Source organism: Myiozetetes cayanensis, unplaced genomic scaffold (genome assembly GCF_022539395.1).
Source record: "Myiozetetes cayanensis isolate MyiCay16 unplaced genomic scaffold, myiCay2020 scf14, whole genome shotgun sequence".
In the NCBI taxonomy this organism is placed as follows: domain Eukaryota; kingdom Metazoa; phylum Chordata; class Aves; order Passeriformes; family Tyrannidae; genus Myiozetetes; species Myiozetetes cayanensis.
In genome coordinates this window covers 3,623,288-3,643,914 of record NW_026087048.1, presented here as the reverse complement: position 1 = coordinate 3,643,914, position 20,627 = coordinate 3,623,288, and the positions used below count along the sequence as shown (strand labels likewise).

The window sequence follows — 20,627 nt, the reverse complement described above, 5'->3', positions numbered from 1 at the left end:
CCCTGCCAGTAGTTCTGGGGATGTCTGCCCCCAGGGATCCCAAATCCAGCCCCACACAGCAGCGGGAGCTGGGGAAAAATGAGAGGAAAGATTGGCAGGAGCAGCTTTAGCTCTGAAAGGAGATCATACCTGATGAGGATCAGCCCAAGCTGATCTAATCCCCCACCAGGAAAGGGATAGCAGAAAGCAGGCACGGACTGAGCTGAGCCCTTGGTGTTTAAATCCCAGGCTGATGGAGAGGCATGATCGATAAACATCACACGGGAGAGCAGGATCCCGACCAGAGCAGGCAGTGATGGGGCTGGAGGATGCAGGCTTTCGGTTCATCCCACTCAAAACCAGCCAGGATCCTCTCCTCCACCTTTTCCTCTGCCCCCCTTCCCCTCTCCTCCATTCCCGACCCTTCAGCCCTGCTCTGTGCTCTCCCCCGGCCCACGTGCCGCCATGCAAAGGCCGCGTGAAGCTCAGTGGGTTTATTTTAGGAGGCACCATGACCCCCAGGCATGTGAAAAGCAAAGCAGCACACGCTCCCCCCCGCCTGGCTCTGCGAGACGTGTTAAGCTTCAGCAAAGCGTTTACAGCATCGGGAGCTCTGACGATGCTCCGATCCTGCATCCCTGCTCCCGTGGCTGGATCGCTGCCTGTACCGGGGCGGAGAGGTTGAGATGGAGGGAGAAGAGTTTGGGATGGCGGGAGCAGGGGCAGGCCTTTTCCTTGCAGGTCAAGAGATGCATCCCAGTTTCCCGTGTTCCCTGAGCATCCCCGCAGCCAAATATCCTGGCTGCCTCTATGCCATACAACTGCTCCAGGCATCAACACACAGACTAAAAAATTTAAAGAATTAAAGTGTGGATTAAAGCATAAAATGTACTTTTTCTCTTCTACACTCCCTATATAATTCCCTCACCTATGAGGCCGGGATTGGGATGGGATTTGTCCAACTGAGCCCTAGCTGGCTGCTGAAGGATGCCGGCAGCAGGAAATTCTGTTGATATAATAAAAGAAATTTTACTGATCAAATAACATAAATTTTATTGACAGGACTCCTGTTCTTCTGCATCAACCCCTTCCTTACCTGGCCACAGGATCTTCCTCCTTCCTGCTGCGGAGAGCCTGGGATGAGCAAGTGGTTTCCCCAGTGGATTAAGAGTTAAATGAGCAATTGTTAAAGGGCGGAAACAATTGAGCCACCATGGAAGGCTGGGGGAATCTTCCTTCTTTTTGCAGGCAATTAAACTTCCCTGTGAGCTGCTGAGGGAAGGGATGGCCCCATCCATCCAACTGCTGCTGGTCCAGCTAGCGGGATTAACCCAGATTAAAGATCCCTGGGAAAACCCAGGGTTGGTTCCACACACTGACCCAGCTCTCCCCAACCCATTGAGTGTCTGAACTCACATCAACCCACAGGCTGACACCGCGAGTGTGACAACCCATCTGCCACCCCTGTGTCCCTCTTTGGGTGACAATCTGGCCCCGAGAGCCACCCCGTGAGGTTTGCCCTTTCGGAGAGCTGGATGATGGAATGGATGGGACCAGAGCACACGGCAGCGCTTGCTCCTCCCTGTGAAGCTGAAGCCACGCTGAGTGACAGAGGCCACACTGCTGGGCTGGGGACTGCTCACCTCCTGCCACTTCCCCTCCAGTCCGGGCAGTGACATTTGATGCATTTCTGATGCAGAAGAGACTCACATCCACCCCGACACAAAGCCAGGGCACCCCAAGCTCCATCACCCCGGGGGGAGCATCCAGAGCCTTGTGCTGCTTCCAAAGGCTCCAGAATCAGCCGCGCATAAAGGCAGATGCGATTATCCGCGCCGGCTGCCGCAGCCAGCCGGTGCAGCCATCCCCAGCGGCTCCGTGCTAGCCCCAGGCCTGGGGGAGGACACGGGGCTTGGAAAGCTCTTTAAAGCCTTGGGATATAATCTCTGCTCAGAATAATAAAAACATATAAAAATGCCTTGTCGCATCTGCCCAGGAAGCTCTTCACCGGCTTGGGCATGGAGCAGCCAGCACAGGGGCAGGATCTGGGGAGAAGGCTGCCTGAGGAAGAACTTGGCTGGGGTCGTGGCTCAGAATATCCTTAGAACCCCCAAAAAACACTCCCAATCAATTGCTCCAGCTCCTCTGCCTTCCCTCCCAGCCCAGCCCAGTCCTTCTTCACCCGCCACAAAAATCTATTGGAGAAAACAAGATTTTACGTAACAGCTCGTTCTGTGTTTTCCATGCACACAAAAAATAAAAAGATGGGAAGTGAAAACAAGGTCAAACCTTGCTTTGGCTGCCTCGTGTCCCCAGGGAGCATGGGGAAGGAGGGCATCACTGGAGCAGAGGAGGGGACACCCTGGCTCTGCTCCTGGGGGAGAGGGATGAGGGTCCCCAGCCTTCCTCGATGGCTCCAGGATCCCATGCTGGCTCTGGGTCCTGGGTTTGGCTGGAGACCCTCTTAGGGCTCAAATCACAAACCTGAGAGCAGAGAAGGCGGAGAAACTAAAATCAGCATTTATTAAAGACAATAAATTACATTCCCTTGAGATACAGTAGATTTTGAGACAAGTCCCTTGTTTTGCAGGACAGGCGGACCTCAGCACCCCGGACAAGTGACTGCTGGAAATATGGTTTGGATCTTGGGGTTGTCAGAGCCCTGAGGAGTGGAGCAGAGCATGCAGAATGCCAAGGATGTCTGTCCCTGAAGGTGATTGATTCCTGCTCAGTCGGACCCTTGCTGAACACTGCTCACACGCATGACAATGATGATGCAGTCAGTACCTGCCAGACTCCAGGTTTAGAAACAAAAAGCCTCATTCCCAATGCTCCAGCAGTGAGAGGGAGGGCTGGGACAGTGCAAAGGGGTGCTGGAGGCTGGATGAGCCGTAGTGGGTACAGAGGTAGAATGCTGGGTGAGGAAGGCACAGCAGAGCACCCCTGACCACCCTGAGCTCCCGGCTGGGATCCGTGGACCTGGGCTGTGTGGACGCTCCCCCAGAATTTGGGAGGTGGAAGAAACACCCAGCCAAAAAATCAGGGTGGATATTCTGCTGGAGCCCGGTGCCAGGATAAAAATACCCATCCCGTGGCAGCCAGCGGAGGGAATTAGAGTGGAATAACCCGCCCGCCGTGGAAGGGGAGGCTGCAGCAGCAGACGGTCGAGGCAGGGCTAGGAGGGAAACGAGCCCAGTGCCTGGCAGAGGAGGCAGATGGTCCTGTGGACCCCCTGGGGATGGGAGCCCGAGGGTGACTTCCGAGGTGTTACCCTGATGCGGTGGGGACGGAAGCCTCATCTTTCCGACGGCATCTCCGCACAGGGCAGCGAGCAGCATCCACTGGCCGGCTCCTGGGAATCACTGCAAGGTACAGGCTGTGCCGGGGGACAGAGGGGACTCACCTGGCTGCACACACCACTGTCACCCTGTCCAGGTGGGCTCCCAGACTTGGATGATGCCATGCTGGGGGTGGGGGCGATGGTGTGCGGGGTCAGGATCACCCATGGGCAGGGATATCCCCACGGCTGTGGCAGCTGGAGGGATATTCCCCGCCAAGTCTCCTCTGGGAAGGGGGACTCACCGCTCCGGATGGGCTCTGCCAGTGCCTCCTTGCCCACGGACTGTGCCTGCCGCATCTGCCAAGGGAGAGGAGAGTTTCCTGGCCTGCATCCCCGCTCAGATCCAGCTCCACACCAATCAACCGTACCTTGATCTGATCCTTCAGGCACTCAGCTCGGGCCATCAGCATCTGGATCTAGCAGAGAGAGAAAGAGATGACACGGTCTCTTTGGAGCCAGGTCAAGGGGGACAGGTGGGTGTCCCATGGCTGGCACTCACCTCCGCATGGAGCAGCTCCCGTCGCCGCCCTGCTGGCTCCGCTGCAGAGGAAAGAGGGACATGCCACAGGATGAGGCATGGGAGCAGGATCCATCCCTGCCCTCCAGCCCCCACCACAGCCCCAACTCACCAGCCAGGAGGAGCAGCAGCTCCCCCAGACTCTGCTGGTACAGCTCCAGGGTGTCACCATCATCCCCGCCTTCGTCCTCCTGCAAGAGATCCCGGGAGCTGGCTGCAGCTGGAGGATCCATCAGCTCCCTCTCCACCAGGTTTGCTCCTTCCCCTTCCACTTGAGGGAAGAGGGGACCCCCAAACCCACCCCTCACCTTGGCCATGGCAGCTGAAGCCATTTCCAGCGCTGCGCAGAGCCGAGGCTTGTCCTTGGCCATCTCTGCAAGGAGACATGGCAATGGGAATTGCCCAAAACATTCACCCTTCAGCCCAAAACCCCACCAGTGCCCCCTGACCACTCCAGCATTGGGGGATCCCCAAAAATCCATCACCTTTAAGGAGCTCTCTGGCCGAGTTCCCTTTCTCCAGTAGGTTCTTGTTGCTGGAGGTGACCAAAGCCTTCAGCTCCTCTGCTCGGGAGATGTACTGCCCCATCTGTGCACATTTGGGTGGTGAGGTGATGTCATGGGTGACAGAGGATGGGGGTGCAGACCCCTCCTTCCCAAGGATTTTTGGCTCACCTTGGCCCGGATGGCTTCTTTCCGCCGTGCATCGCTTTCATCTGCGGGGGAAGGCGACCAAACACTGGGGTGGGTGGGCTGCAAACTGGCCTCTCCCGGAGTGCTGACCCCCAAAACACACTCAGGGCACCCACAGCCCCCAAGGGGGACTCACAGTGCAGCGCTGGCACAAAATACTCCAGGGCTTTGCAGTAGAGGGAGAGGGCGGCATTGGCATCCCTCTCTTGATCCTTCTTCACTGCCTCCACCACCAGGTCAGTCTGGGGGACACAAGGTGGGGCTCAGGGCTCAGCCCCCCCACATTCCCAGGGTGCAGCCCCCCAGCTCCCTGCTCACCGCCTTGCCCAGGCTATCAGGGCCAGGGACGTGCTCCATGTCCACAAAGGGGTGGGCAAAGAAGCGCTCAAAGGAGATGCGCTTCAGAGGGTCCCTCTCCAAGAGCTGTCCCAAGAGATCCCGGCATTCTGGGGAGAGCTGGGGTCGGCTGGGAAGCTGGGGAGGGAAGGGGCTGAGACCACTGACCACTGTGAGAACTCATCCCATCCCATCCCATCCCATCCCATCCCATCCCATCCCATCCCATCCCATCCCATCCCACATTACCTTCACAACCTGGTCACTGCGAATCTTCTCCTCCAGCTCGGCGAAGGAGTGGGAAGCGAAGGGTGGCTCCCCAAAAAGTGCTTCTGCAGGAGGAGAAGGAGAAATGGGGGGAGATGGAGAGGGAGGAACTTGCCCTGAGTGGACCCCCGGAGAGATAAAAGCCAAAGCCCACCGTAAAGGATGACGCCCACCGACCACAGGTCCACGCGGGCATCGTACTGCTGGCGACACACCATCTCGGGGGCCATGTAGAGGGGGGAGCCCCGCAGGACGTGCTTCTCGTCCCATGGCGACATGTACTGCGCAAAGCCGAAATCTGGCAGGGACAGAGCTCATGGAGGGACAAGGAGAAAGAGTTCTCCCCCACCAGCCCCTCCCAGGGAGCTGCTCTGACCTGCCAGCTTCAGCTGGGGGTTCTCCGGAGTGCTCAGGAGGATGTTCTGTGGCTTGAGGTCCAGGTGGGAGATGTTGCGGTCGTGGAGGAACTTCAGGGCGCAGGCTGGGCAGGTGGATGGGCACATGGCAGTGTGGCCTTAACCCCTAAAACCCCTGGGGAGGGTCCCCAACAGAGCCAGTGTGGGAACCAGGCAGCGTGTCCTTACCGAGCTGCTGCAGGAAGATGCGTGCCACCTTCTCAGGGAGGATCCTGCGCATCCGGATGAAGCGGGAGAGGTCGCCCCCAGCGCAGAACTCCATGATCAGATAGATGTGCTCGCTGTCCCACTGCAAGGCAGTAAGACCCCATCATGCCACACCAACAAGTTCCACCCACACAGGTTTGCCTGGACCAGTTTGCCCAGTTGCTGCCACCAAGCCACACTGGTACACCCTTGGGAAGCTGGGATGGACCAAAGCCAGAGCAGTTTTGGCTCAGAGCGTGCCCCAGGCAGCCCCCAGCCCACCTGGAAGTCCTTGAGCTCCACGATGTGTGGGTGGCGGATGGTCTTGAGGATCTCGATCTCTGTCAGCAGGTTCTCCACGGACTCCCGGTTCAGGCTCCTCCTGCTCACACACTTGATGGCTACCACTTCACGCGCGTTCCTCTGCCAAGGACGGGGGTAACCCTGCAGCCCTCCACCCAAACAGCCATCCTGGGGTGCTCCCCCGGTCTGCCGGAGGGGGAGGGAAGGAACCCTTGCAAGGGGGCTGCAGGTCCCAGGCTGGGGCTATGGGGGATGTTCCCCATGTGGAGGGCCGAAAAAGGGGGGCTCCCACGGGAGCGGCGGGGCAGACTGAGGGGCAGGAGGGGCACCCCCGCGGCGGGCCAGGCCCTACCTTCCTGAAGGCCTTATAGACGGTGGCGTAGGTGCCGGAGCCAAGGCGCTCGGTAAGGATGAACTCGTCCAGGCGCGGCGGGGCCCAGCCGGCCCCGGCCATGGTCCCTCCGGACCCGGCCCACGGGGCCCGGGAGCCGCTTCCGCCTTCCCGGGGAGCCACGGCCTCGGGCACGCCCCCGACCCGCCCCGACAGTGCCACCCTCTGTCCCCGCCCCGCCCCGACAGTGCCACCTCTGTCCCCGCCCCGACAGTGTCACCCACTGTCCTGGCCCGCCCCGACAGTGCCACCTCTGTCCCCCGCCCCGACAGTGCCACCCTCTGTCCCCGCCCCGCCCCGACAGTGTCACCCTCTGTCCCCCGCCCCGACAGTGCCACCCTCTGTCCCCGCCCCGACAGTGTCACCCTCTGTCCCCGCCCCGACAGTGCCACCCTCTGTCCCCGCCCCGCCCCGACAGTGTCACCTGCTGGGCCCCCCACGGCCCCGGCTCCGCTCCAGACCGCGCCCCCGACCCGCAGGCAGGAGGGGCATCGCATTTTGACCACATATACATTTTATTAATAATAATTTTTTTAAACATTAAAAGATCAGACGCGGGGAAAAAAAAACCAAACAAAAACAGAACAAAAAACCAAACCAATAATACAGGAGGAAAAAGGTGTAAAAATGCTGATTTCTGGGTTCCAGCCCCCTCCGGCCACACACCAGCACAGGATGGGGGTCTAACACAACCCCCATCCTGGGAAATGGGCATCACAAAGCCAAATCTGCATTAAACCCCCTCCTCAATACCCAAGAAAATAGGGCTGAAGCAGGGAGCAGGGGGATCTGTCACCATCAACTCCTGTACCTCACCCGTGTCCCAAGGGACATCCCATCTCGGGATGCAGCTGAACACACATGAAACCAGTTGCTTCCCAGCTGGAAAAAAAATTAAACTTGGGAGGAGAGCGGCTGGGAGGAGTCTTTCCTGGAGAAAGATTCATTCAAGGTTAGCTGGAGAAGGACATTGTAGGCACTGTGTGGTGGCTGAAACAGTGTCTTCAGAGCTCCTGCTGCTCCAAACTTAGAGCTGGGAGTCAAACCAAAATCCCTTTTTCCCCCTCTCATTTCACTGAGAAGACTCAGCCTTCTCCCCCTCTCTGTGTCCAGAGCTGTCGCCAGCAGGATCCTTCTGGATCTGCCATGGGGGGACAAGGACATCCCTCCACACTCCCCCCACTGCTCCCACACTTTCCTTCATGCCAAATTATCCCAACTCTCAGAAAGCCAAGCAGTTACAAGGTCAAAATACATCATCGTGTGAGTGTAATAAACCAAAAGTACAGTTTCTGTTCTTAAAAGTAATGACAAACTACATGCACATTACAAAACCCCCCCAAAATACCAGATAATCAAATTCTTCGTAGCAAAGGCCAAAAGAAGAGAGAGTAAAATCAAAACCTGCTTCCCCTTGTCTTCCTGCTACAGACAGAGTGAGGGGAGGAAGAGACAAACACCTGGTAGGTCCTGGATAGAGAAATATATTTACTTCAGAGAATGTCTCCCTCATCTCCCCACACTCTATAATAAGACAGGGAAAACTAATCATCAAAACCGTAGCTCAGCTGAAGCTAAAAAACCTCTTCTCATCAGGAGTCGGCATCACAGAGCTCTCACATGGTACCCCCAAAAAGTGCATTTTTAGGGAAAAAAAAAAAAAAAGGAGTGATAAGGGCAGAGAAAACAAGGGGGAGGCAGCCCAGGAAGGGCTAGTTTTGCTGGGAAGGGCTAGTTTCCCCGGAAAGCACTCTGTGCAGCTGAGGAGGCTGCCCCGGCCGCTGCATTCTGGAAGCTCCTGTTGCTGAGGATGCCTTGGGAAAACTCTTCCTGGGCCCTTTGGAAACTGGCTCCTGTGCGCCGATACAGGGAATGCACCTGGGAACAAAAGGAGAAGGAAAAAATTTAAAAAGTCAGTGTGTAGCTGTGGAATTGCTGCATACACCTTGCTTTTCCTCGGCTCTGCTACTAACCAGCTCCCTTGACAGCCAGGGACTCCACAGCTCCCAGCTGCAGATTTCAGGAGACCCTCATTTGCTGTAAAATATGGAGTTTTCAGCAAAATCGCTGGTTTCAGACCCAAAACTCCACTCCCCACACTGCAACAGCACAGATTTAACCTGGCATTTACTGGAGGGCAGGACCTGAAGGTGCCAACAAGCATGAGGTGTTTCCTTCCAGATAAATGCAGGAGAAAAGAAGCAGCAGCCATAGAAACAGGATCAGTCCAGCCTGTCCTTGCCTTCCCCAAACCTCCATTTCTGCTGTTCCTGCAGCAATCCAGTCCTGGTGAGGTCAGGTAGGAGAAGGAAGGAGGGTTGTGTTTAGAAGCCAGCATGAAGGCACTTACTGGGATCCCACCAGGCTTTGAAAAGCCTCACAACAGTGAGCAGTGATTTTAAAGCCCCGGATACTGAACAGAGTTATGTTCATCTCTGCTCAGCCAGGTCCAGGAAGGACAAGGGGGAATGGTTTTAAACTGAAAGAGAGCAGGTTTAGATTCTATATTAGGAAGAAATTTTTTCCTGTGAGGGTGGTGAGGCCCTGGCACAGGTTGCCCAGAGAAGCTGTGGCTGCCCCAACCCTGGAAGTGTTCAAGGTCAGGTTGGATAGGACTTGGAGCAACCTGGGCTAGTGGAAAGTGTCCCTGCCCGTGGCAGGGAGTGGAACAAGATGGGCTTTAAGGTCCCTTCCAACTCAAACCATTCAGTGATTCTATGATTCTAAAGGGAGGCTACTTTCCTACCTCAAGTGTTCAGGAAATTTGGCATCGATGCAGGAAGCACAAGCAAAAATACTTTTGTAAAAATCCCTTGACCTGCCAATGCCCCGATCCCATCTTCGTTCCCAGACAGGTGAAAGGAGGCAGAAAACCCTGGGCATCCTGGGAGCAGCCTGACCTCCTTGCCTCCAAGCCACTCACCTGCTTCAGGAGGAAGAGGGAGAGAACGGCACACAGCGTGAAGAACGCTGCCACCACCATCATGATGACTGCCACGGCCAGGTTCCCCGCACCTCTGACAGCGCCGCGATCCATCCACTGCGAGGGAGAGGAGAGTGGGGTGAGCATGGACAGCATTCCATCACAAGACGGGATGGAGCAGTGGGGGAAGAGGCACCCACGGTTGCACAAGAGCTTCAGGGGAAGGGTACAGGGAAGTACAAAACCAGACAGCTGTGAAAACAGGAACACAGAGCTCATCCAGGCCCTCGTTTTGGGGGAGAGTTTCCACTGTTATTTTTAGATAAGGATCGTGTTCATCCCACCCACATTCTAGTCCTGGACCACCTCCCTTAAGCAGGAAAATCAATACCCATGGCGCCACCAGTGAGTTCCATAAGCTCCTTCTCAAAATTCAGCCAAGTGGGGTAAAGATAGGCTGGAACAGCTAAATTGGAAGAGATCAGCTGGCAGGTCTGGAGCCTGGATCTATGTGTCACCCTGACAAGGATGACAGCATTGGGAAGGAAGGAAGGAGAAGGAAAGGAAGTTGGTGAGGCCCTGGCACAGACTTCCCAGAAAAGCTGTGGCTGCCCCACCCCTGGAAGTGTGCAAGGCCAGGTTGGATGGGGCTTGGAGCAGCTTGGAATAGTGGAAGGTGTCCCACAGCAGGGGCATGGAATGAGATGGGCTTTAAGGCTCCTTCAAACCCAAACCAGTCTGTGATTCCATGATTCTAAGTTAGAGCTACAGAAAGGAGGAAATTAGGAGTTGTTGAAGGGAAGGAGCAAAGAGGATGCTGGGAATTACCAGAGCTTGGCTGTGGGTGAAAATACCAAGACATCTTACTCAAAACACCCTCTTGGGCACTGGAGAAAGGAACCTTTCCAACTGCTAAACCAAACATGCCATGAGCCACTGGGAGAGGGGGAATTAAGTGAGCCAAACCATCCCATCTGATGTGCTGCACAGCTTCTCACTCGTCACAGGGAAGTAGAAAGGCACACCATGCACTGCAGCCAAAAATATACGAGCTGTCTGGTGGGAGGAAACGGAGCAGAAAGCTACAGGCAGGCTCTCCTAGCCAGACTAAACCCAGAGTGCCCCCTCCCCGTCTCCCGTGACTCAGGCAGCAGGGAGAGACGCCGAGGACATCTCTGCCCACAAGCCCTTCTGCAGGCAGCAGGCAAAAATAGACAGCAGCTTCACTGCTCACCTGAAGGCTTCCCCTCAGAAAAACCACGAGCTGTTAACCTTTTCCCCATTCTCCGTAACTCCAGAATCTGATGTGTGGCCAAGGCAGCAAGGCGAAAGGAAAGGCTGTGCTTCCCCTGCAGGGCACAGCTGCTGACACGAGGCTGCTGGACCCGCTCCAGAAGCCCGGGCTCACCCTTCTGTACAATGTCACTGAGAAAGGGTGAGGGTAAAAACTCTCTCTGCTTGTTTTTTTGAAGCACTGCCTACTGACAACACACTCCAGAGAAATTCAGGAAGAGTTTGGGGACAGAGTCAGGCTGGTAGCAGCAGTATCAAGCTAAGCCACACCCAGATTCCAGGTGAGAGGTCCCTCAGCCCCACACTACCTCTATCAGGGCAGGCTCCAGTTTAACACAAGGCAGACATGGTCAACACTAGAGGCTCAGCATCAAGAAGGAGCAAATACGATCCGTATTAAGTGAGGGAGAAGGCAGCAGAAGGGGCATGGAAGAGTCATCACAGAATCCCAGAATGTCTTGGCTTGGAAGGGCCCTTAAACCCCATCACATTCCACCCACCCTGCCATGGGCAGGGGACACCTTCCACCAGACCAGGTTGCTCCAAGCCTCATTGAACCTGGCCTTCAACACGTCCAGGGATGAGACAGCCACAGCTTTTCTGGACAAACGGTGCCACAGCCTCACCACCCTCACAGGGAAGGATTTCTTCCCAATATCTAATTATTCCCATACTGCCCTCAGCACTGGCCATGGCAGCAGCAGCAAAGGAATACACCTTTGCTGTGACTAGGATGGAAAGAGCAGAGCAGGGACGCAGCCCAGCTGGGAACTGCCAAAGCTGAGCATGGGCTGAGAGAGGAAAACCACGGGAGAAAGAACAGGCAGCTGTCAGAAACAGGCTCCAAAGCTCCTGACAGTCACAGCCCTGGTGAGAAAAAGGATCTGTGCAAGGCTGGGACAGAGCAGCCAGTGAAACCAAGCTTACCTGTCTCCCCAGCCAGGAATGCCAACAGCCTGGATGACGTAGATCGCTATTTGGCAGAAGAAGACAAAAAAGAAGACGAAGAAGCTGAAGGAGCTGTCAGACCTGCGGGAGAGATGGCAGCAGGAGTGAAACCCATGATCCCTGCACAGACTCCCTGCTCTAAGAGAACGGGAACAATTTCAGTGAACTCCTTTCTCCAGGGAAAAGCTGCTGAGGGGAGGTGATTTGGGGAGGAATTTGCGTACCCATAAACTTATGTGTCCACTGCAAATCCAATGCTCTGCCCAGTGCAAGATAAGGTGAAGGCAGCTCCCTTAATACATGCACTGTGCTCAACATTAATGTACCAAACAGTGTCTCAGAAATGAATAAAATTAATAAAAAAATGAATTAAAACCCCCAGATGACTGGCTAGGCTTGGATTTCAAGATGAAAAAGGATCACCATAATTAAGTTGTATCAGATAGATCTAATATGTTTAGAAACACAGTGGGTTTGACTTATCTAATGATGCGAAGAGCTGGAAAAATCCTGCAGGCAATATATGACAGGAACAGATAAACCCAAAGCTCCTCCCCTAAAAGATACATCCCTTTTACAGGAAAAAAAAAAACCAACAAAACAGTACTTGCCTGAAAGCCTTGTAAATTGGTCGGTACCAACAGAGAAAGGCACAGGGGGTGAATAAAATTAACCAAAGAATCGAGAGACCGAAGTCTACCCCTCTGTTTTGATCAGCTGTGAACCACGCCAGACAAGCGAGCAGGTTTAGGAGCAGGGTAATGGAATGCACTGTTTGGGGTGGAAGAGAGAGAAAAAAAACATCAGTAAGCTCTTGGAAAATCTGAAGCATCCCTAATCTCTCACTGAACACACTGAGCGCTGCAGAAATTAAGGAGACTTCAGGCCATCTCATTTCATTGCCTCCCTTGGAAGGTAAACATAGCTTAACCTAAAAGCTCATCTGATCCTGCTGCTTACAGCCAAATCTGAAATAGTTGTTCAAGTCTCCATTAAACAATTAAAATTCTGTCATGAATAAGCTATTCCTAAAGCGTAAACTTGGAGTTCTTCACATTTGTCTTCATAAAAAAGGAGGGAAACATGACTTCACCCTTGCAGACAACACTGATAGAATTTACTGTGTGACAAAGCTCAGCTTTTGATACAGAACCTTCTTAGAAAGATTTTTTTATTGCAGCTCAAGTGGTTACTTACACATCCACAAGTAATACAGCATCTTGCATATCCGCTGGTAGTCAGCTGGGATGTCTGCAGAAAAATCCTGATAAAAACACGGCTTGATGGGACACTTCTTGGGAAGGGGGGGCCAATTGTTCTGCCTCGCTGTGGAAGAAAGAAAGGAGCAGCTTTTCACTTGCTCTTCTCTCACTGAAAGACTAATTCACACTCCGTAATTTCCAAGTGCCCATTCGGATATTGTTTAATTCATATATTAAAACTCTGGGAGAGCTTCAGGGGTTGCTCAGAACCTATGTTTGAGCAGGCAGCACAACAGGAATGTGATAAACTGCTGGCAGAGCAGGGCAGACCAACTTAGATTAGGAGTTTTCCTCTGGGGAAGGCAGAATTCCCCTGCAATGGCCAAAGGGCCATCACAAGCATCATCACTCAGCTCTGCAAGTCCAGATTCAGTCTTTTAAAACCAAGATTAGGGGGGAATATTGGTTTACTGAGCTTAAAAGAGCCTCAAGAATGAAAAAAATCCTCTGTTGCTCTCAGGGAAAAGTCTTAACGTGGCAACAGCTCCAACACAGGTACAAAATTGGTGTTTGAGAACTTTTTGTGGTGAAATGCAGCTGCTGAGAGCACACTCAAGGGCAGGGACCCACCAGAGCTGGCCCTGCCTCTGAGCTCCTTTCTCATCTTGGAGCCTACGGGATGACAGGTACAGTCACAGGATGGCTGCCACAGCTGTGAAGGACTAGAGGAAACCCTAAAAAAGCTTCTAGAAGAGCTGTGTACACTTGGAACAGGCTGAGCTTTCCTGAAATCCTGATAAACCAAGCAATCCAGGCTTCCCTGGGCATGCCTAGGGACAGCAGGCAGGACGCAGTACTCACGGTTAATGCTGGCTGAGTTGCTCTGCAATTCCCTTTCCTTCTTCTCCAGCTCAGCTGCCTTCCTCTCTAACTCTGCCTGCTGCTGAAGCAGCCCGGCCTGTGCTGCTGCAGCCACGGCCTAAAGCAGGGGAGAAAGAGGTTAGTCCTGCCCTAAGCCAGGCAGTTATGTCACCACCAGCAAACACACCAAACTGGAAGGGAAGTAGGGCAGAGGACAACATGAAAGCTCAGTCTTAAACATCTTAACTCTTTCTGCCTTACAAGCTGAGGGACAAGATCAAGATCGGTGCAGAACTCCACCCAGATGTCCCTCTCTTATCCCTATCCTTATTCTACAGGAAGATAGGGCTGGAAGAGCACTCAGGAGGCTTATCCACTCCATTCTCCATCCTCTGTGTCTTTCCCTTCACTGAAGCTGTGCTTTTCTCACAGCTTCTACCTCACAGGTCACCTCATTGCTCCGGGCACCTCACAACTGAGCAGTGAGCAAGACTCCTGGGCTTACCAGGACAATTCCCAGCTAGGACAAGAAAGGCAAGACAGTTGGCTACCACACCTCTTAAGGATCTCTTCTACCTGTTTTGTATTCTGAGAACTGATCCTTTCTCCCAGCAGACTCAGCCTCTCAGCTCTTTGCATGAGGTGGTCCTGGCAGTCAGGTATTTGCATTTATGCTCCTGGCACTGAGTGTGTCTGACCAGACACTACAACTAAGCTGAAAACATTAGCAGGATATATTCCATGAGTTTCCAGAGGGAAGCCAGAGACAACAGGACACAAGGCAAAGCAACCTCTGCCACCAGAGGGACGGGGAAAAAGGCATAAAAAGAACTGCGTGTGTGTATTCCCCATAAAGCTCTGCTTCCCAAAAGGAACTTGAAAAGATCACCTGCAGCTTCCCACACAAACCCCAGAGAATCCCATTCCCCTCCTGTTCCCAGAGGCCTCTGGGGGCTCCTGGAGGCTGGGGAGGCAGCAGTGAGGAGCTGCCATACCTGGGGAGTGGGCTCCACGGACGTCTGCAGAACAGCCGGCTGCGAGTGGCCCGAGGGCTGCACGGCCGGCGTCGTCCGGGCTGCATTTGTCTGCACAGAAATCACAAGCAACAAGGTAAAAACATTGCAGGAGAAACAAAAAGGGATTCTGATCAATTTAAACCACACATCTTGGTTCCCCCTTCTCCGTCGCCCATCTGGCTCAGGGCAGCAGCCAGGGAATAACAATGCAGCTCTCCCAGCGATCCGTCAGTGGTATTGCCATGGCAGTTCAGCTCCCAACCCAGGAACCAAATACATCCTGATGTGTCCTGCCACAAACCATCTTCCCCTTCACATTTCATATGGCTTCCCTGTGAGTCAGCAGCCAGCTGGAGAGAAGCTGTTCCACGTGAGCGGAGAGCTCCAGCTGGGAGTTTATTAGTGGTCCAGTGCAGCAGCAGTTGCTTGCAGCTTGCCACACACACCATGAGTTACATTCCATGGAGAAATCAGCTGTGAATTCCTCTTTTCTTAAATTGCACCTACCCAAGGACCTTCTACACCATTAAAACCACCACAAGACACACAGAGCACAGACACGTGGCACATACCAGCTGGGAGCTCTCGGAAAAGGGGTTGAATTCATCCAAGCCACTTTGGCTGGCATTTGTGAGCTGTGTCACTGAGGGATCCTGAAGGGAGAGAGCACAAGGATCAATCAGCATCAGGTATAGGGCAACATCACTTATATCATCAAATTGTTCAGGTATGAAAAGGTCTTTAAGATCACTGAGTCCACATTTCCCACGCTGCTGGCCTTCCATCTGCTCAGTGGCTGGGAATTGGATGGGGTGAAACACAGGCTCATCACAGGTGGATGGCCTTGGCAGGCATGGAATTTAAATATCCAAGGAAATGACTATCAGCAAGGCAAGGTTTGTGGGCAGAAATAAACTCCTGTTCAGCCAAGAGGTACATCTGAACAACTACAACACGCTTTTGGCACAGGAACCCTTTGTGCAGGTTACTACCGCTTACCAACAGAAAGTTATTTCTAATTTCCAGGGATCTGGATTCATTCATCCATGGTCAGAATGCTGCTGGACAGCCAGGACCACCTCCCAGACCTCACCTGCACCTCATAAAGCAAGCACAGAGCCACAAAGTACAATAGAGCTACACAAAATGAGGTTCTAGATACAACTCGTCCCAGCTGAGAGACGTCAGCAAGCTCAAACACCAACAATTGCTCTGAAAAGGCAAAACTCCCAGGAAAATCAAGTTGGAGATGTGACACCAATTATTTTAGGAGGTTTTAATGCTGCTAACATAACATCTGTGTTCACTTTTACTCACAGCATCTCCCACTTGCCTCCATCAAATCCTCTGATATTTAAAAATAGCCACTCTGCACATCTGAGAACACCTTTGTCCCCTCACCTGCAATGCATGCAGCTATTTTTATCTCCTCTTTTCTACATACTACATTCCAAACAGAGATTCCTCTTTGACAGCCAGATGTTGACCTCGGGAGCGCTCCTCTCCCCAGTTACTACAGAACCAAGATCCTTTTTAAAGCTCTTAAATCCTCCTGCCAGGCAACCCAAGAGCTGGGTGTGGGTCAAAAAATTAAACAGTGGCTTTGTATCCCTCCCTCAGCAACTCGTGTGTCCAGATCAGTCATTCTAATTTGGTGCTTAATGGGGCGAGAAGCCACTGAGGCTGCGCCGAGGTGAGAGTGAGCAGTGCAGGGGCTGACAGAGCCCAGGAAAATCCCTCTGGAGCCATTCCCGGGGTTTTAGCGTAGCCTTCTGCCGAGCAGGATACACACAGAGCAGTTAATGAGTAACTCCTCCTCGACAGCAGGCACTCCCTACCAACAGGTTGCACTAGTTTGTGAATCACCCTGGCCGAGGGATCGCAGATGAGGAGGATCTGAAAGCTGCTCGGCGAAGCACAACTCACCAGCAAGAAGGGGCTGTACAAAATAGGAAGCACCAGCAGAACTGCCATGCTGGAAGTAAAACTTGTGCCTTTATTTCGCTACTGACTCCTCTGGAAGCTTCAGCTTCACCAGTTTTGCAGAGACACGGGCTGTCAGCACAAGTTTACACGTCACTTAGTGCACAATAGCTGCCGCACACCAGCACAAACCCTTTAATCCCGAGCAGATGAGGCCCCAGCCACGCCGAAGTCCAGCAAAAAACAACACGAGGAAGAGAAACTCCCTTAAAGGCATGGGAAGTGGAAAGTGAAGACTGCATAACCTTCTGAAGAGCCTGAATGGTCAAGCTGGGAGGAAAGTGCTCAGAAATAAGGAGAAATGCTACAATACCACAGTAAAACACACGATCTGGAGGCTCATCAAGGGCAGGAGAGCAGCACCCCTGGTTCTCTGCTCCCAGCTGCACAACAGTTTGATTTCAAAGGCAGACAAGCTCTCATCCTGCACAGCTTTAAAAAAAAAAAATCACTTAATTATGTGGTAAGGGTAAGGCGCAGCAGCTCAGCTTAACTGGCCGGCCATTGTTCAAGTGTGTCTAAAATAGAAACCCAAAGAGCAGGGAATTTGCAACAAAGCTGAAGTTTTTGGTCACGTGCCTCTGTGCTCTGGATAGGGCAGGAAGGAAAACAGAGGGTGACACACAGACAACCAGCTTCCACGAGCTCAGAGTAGGCAGTGTGAAGGATGAGTAAGCACCAGGAACGCAGAGACAAACGAGACGCTGCCCACAAACTTCATGTTTTACAATTATTTTCTGTAAGCTACGCAGCAAAAGGCAGCTGACCCTCTTGAAACAAGCACAGGCCTGATCCTCAGAAAGGATCAGGAAACAGGGTCTTAATTCAGCCACAGAACCACTTGAAGCCACAATTCAGCCACAAACCTCATGTTCACAAATCAGTGATTGGCTTGATCTGCAGGATGCCAGCGAGCAGATCCCATTTGTTGCCCTTCCAACCACCGCTTCCTCAAGCACCAGGGATGTGTGACATCATTTTTCATGGCTTCAAATGCCCAAGTGCAGAAAAAATATATGTTTGGACCAAACTACACTGACATGAAGATTAAAATAATTTTCAAACGCAGTTTAACACAAATACAAGTTGCTGTCGTGCTGTGCCGGCTGCTAAAATGTCGTGATACAACAGGTTTGTGCAGGAAATTCTATTCTTTCATTTCTTTTTTTTCCCCACAGATTAAAGAAACAAAATGAGATGAATCTCTAGATGAGATCAAGGCAAAAGAACTCAGCTGAGAATCACCTGGAACTTAACACAGTTGTCTAAATATCACAGTATTGCCCCAAATATCACCAGTCCTGCAGAATCAGAGTGCTGCCACTGCCTGGAAGATGCACTGAGAAATCCCAAGGATTTTATTATTGATATCTCTAAAAAGAATGGAGGTTTCCAGCTCTGCCTGAAGCTTGGATCAAAGTTTTGGAGGCAGCTGCCACTTCTATCAGGTTCCTGGATAAACCAAGGCAGTTAATCATCTCTCATTAACCAGTTACAATAAGTAACAGAGAAGCCAGCGATATTTTTAACAGGACCAAAGCAGCCTATTTTATACCAAGTTTAACAAACACTGTGAACAAAGTCTCCTTAAAAGGCAAAGCTCCTCATCACGTCAGTATTTGAAGGGTATGAAGCATTACACTGGGATCCCCAGCAAGGAGAGAGAACCCTGGTGCTGTGACAAGAGAGACCCATCAGTGTGACAGGACTGGGAGGGTGCAGATGCTTCTAGTCTTTCCAGTGCGTGTGGAAGGGGATGTCAATGGGCAACTGTTGCCCCAGCACTGAGCCAACACCTGGATCCAAGCCCCGACCCGGAATGGGCTGTCCCACATCCTGAGACTCCATTCCAAATCAGAGCAACAAGGCTTTGAGACTCAGGAAAGCAGCAGTTGGAGATTCCTCATAACCAGCTGCTGAGGACTTGGGAATTTTTTCTTTAAAAAAAATCCTGAAAGGAGGATATAGAACCTGCCACAAAGACCAGATGAGCTGCAAAGAGCCGTCAGACAGGGGCATCCGTGGTGTTATTTCCCATTAAAAAGTGGGCCTGACATGGGAGTTACCTGCTGGAGATCACCTCCAACCTTTTTTGTTTGAATAGTGAGTAAAGTGTGAGCACAGCCCTGTTCAGTCTGAGATCAGGGCAGCTTTAATGAACACAAAGCAGGTGAAGGGGACCTGAAGTGAGCTGACAAGAAAGCTGGAGAGGGACTTTTTACAATGGCATGGAGTGACACGACAAGTGGGAATGCCTTCAAACTGACAGGGTGGAATTAGATTTGATATTAGGAGATTCTTCCCTGTGAGGGTGGTGAGATTGCCTAGAGAAGCTGTGGCTGTCCCATCCCTGGAAGTGTCCAAGGCCAGGCTGGACTGGGCCTGGAGCAACCTGGGATAGAGGAACACATCCCTGCCCATGGCAGGGAGTGGAACGAGATGAGCTTTAAGGTCCCTTGCAACCAAAAACATTCTGTGGTTCTATGAATATTGACTTCCTCAATGCAAAAGCAACAAATGCTGACATGAACAGCAATATATTCCACCCCATGGAAGGAATATCACAGGAACATGGTTATCCCAACCCTTCCCATTCGTGAGACTCATAAGAGCGTGCTAAAATGAAAGTGAGGAAGAAAAGGATTTTTTCACCCTGATTCCTCAAAACACTCAGCCTCCTGAACAAACAGTTTCCGTTTGGCTTGGCCCTGAAATCCGAGGTCAGGAATCATTTCTTCCTGGGTATCACATCTCAGCCAAGCAGTAAAGGTGAGGTTAAGCTCACAGATAGGAGCCAAAGGCCAGACACTCATTTTCACACATCCCTGCACAGGCTCCAGGTCCCAGAGGCCACTCCAGGCCAAATCCCTGCATATATGACCTATTTTCAGAGCACGGAGGTTAACCCAGAGAGGAGAAACTCAGTGAACACAGATCAAGTCCTCAGCGTCCTCAACAGGAATCCCATGCTTTGGGCCCTGAAATCCTCAGTCAAACAATGCCTTAGGGACTCACTGTTTAGAGCTGAAGCGCCTTAAAAACAGACCCAGGAAGACCCACAGCAGACAGCACACCCAAGAGAGGTTCGGCAACTGATTATTTTTAATAAGCCCATAAATTAGGGCTTATTCACGGCTGTTTTGGCATCCTGAGAGGCAGCAAAACCCCTCCCCACAGCCTGGAGAAGCTGGGGGTGACCGGGTCTGGCAGCCTGGGCCAGGGAAGAGATGGGGGCTCCGAGGAGGTGGCGGTGGGAAGGATCCCATTGGCACTGGGCAGAGCCGGGGGGACCCCGGTGGGTCACAGCGCTCCTGCGTGACCTGCGGGGGTACCGGGGAGGGGCTGCGGGACCCCCAGCCCTGGCTGGACGGGAGACACGGCGACGGGGAGCGGGATCCCTTGTCCTGGCCGGAAGAGGGGCTCGAGACCCCTGTCCCGGCTGGAGGGGGGTGCAGGGAGGAGGAGAGGGACCCGTGGCTCGCTCCCGCCGGGGGATAACGGAGGGACCGGGACCCCCATCCCGGCCGGAGCTGGGTCGGGAGGGTGCGCCCAGACCGCCCTCAGGGCGCGGGGGACCCGCCCCCTCTCGCTGATTGGCCGCGGCGCGGAGAAGCGGCAACGCCATTGGCCAGCGGCGCTTCAGTCAGTGCCACGTCCCGGCGGCGGCGGGCGGGGACCCGGGGGGGGCCCGGGCCGGGCCGAGTGAGGCGGGTTGGGGTCCGGCCGCGCATCGCGCCCCACCTGGAAGGGGTTGATGTCCACCGGGTCGGCGAACGGGTTGGTGTCGAAGCCCGACATAGGCGCGGTCCGCTCCGCTCCCGCCGCCGCCGCTCCTGGCGCTTCCGGGGCACCCGCGTGACCGGGGAGCCGCGTGACGTCACAGCGGCGCATGTACCTCGCGCGGTGTTAACCCTATGGGCGTGGCCGCGTGACGTCAGAGTGTCGCTTATAGCCGGGGGGGAGGGGGGTGAGGG

The 20,627-nt window shown here is 53.3% G+C and overlaps 2 protein-coding genes across 6 annotated transcripts; both read right to left on the bottom strand.

Moving 5' to 3' along the window:
- Window positions 1-2,264: 2,264 nt before the first annotated feature.
- On the bottom strand, window positions 2,265-6,573 carry ULK3 (unc-51 like kinase 3). 5 transcript variants are annotated; one of them, XM_050309239.1, is made up of 16 exons: window positions 6,389-6,573; window positions 6,016-6,156; window positions 5,716-5,836; window positions 5,508-5,612; window positions 5,286-5,429; window positions 5,114-5,196; window positions 4,847-5,002; window positions 4,665-4,770; window positions 4,511-4,551; window positions 4,322-4,424; window positions 4,145-4,209; window positions 3,949-4,027; window positions 3,819-3,859; window positions 3,562-3,735; window positions 3,251-3,355; window positions 2,265-2,463 (listed from the first exon to the last, which is right to left on the bottom strand). In XM_050309239.1, the coding sequence occupies exons 1-15, from the start codon at window positions 6,488-6,490 to the stop codon at window positions 3,275-3,277; spliced, it is 1,542 nt and encodes a 513-aa protein (XP_050165196.1). In that variant the 5' UTR covers window positions 6,491-6,573; the 3' UTR covers window positions 2,265-2,463; window positions 3,251-3,274. The 5 variants fall into 5 exon arrangements, with proteins under 5 accessions (XP_050165196.1, XP_050165195.1, XP_050165198.1 ...); XM_050309238.1 differs by lacking the exon at window positions 2,265-2,463 and adding an exon at window positions 2,482-2,774; XM_050309241.1 differs by lacking the exon at window positions 2,265-2,463 and having other exon boundaries at window positions 2,482-3,355; window positions 3,562-3,616; window positions 3,688-3,735.
- A 1,106-nt stretch (window positions 6,574-7,679) lies between these two features.
- Window positions 7,680-20,500, bottom strand: SCAMP2 (secretory carrier membrane protein 2). The gene is given in 10 exon segments (XM_050309264.1): window positions 7,680-8,305; window positions 9,351-9,436; window positions 9,439-9,467; window positions 11,571-11,672; window positions 12,203-12,362; window positions 12,789-12,917; window positions 13,655-13,772; window positions 14,650-14,739; window positions 15,243-15,323; window positions 20,395-20,500. Coding segments are annotated over 10 exon segments (999 nt in total). The 5' UTR covers window positions 20,452-20,500; the 3' UTR covers window positions 7,680-8,158.
- Window positions 20,501-20,627: the final 127 nt, after the last annotated feature.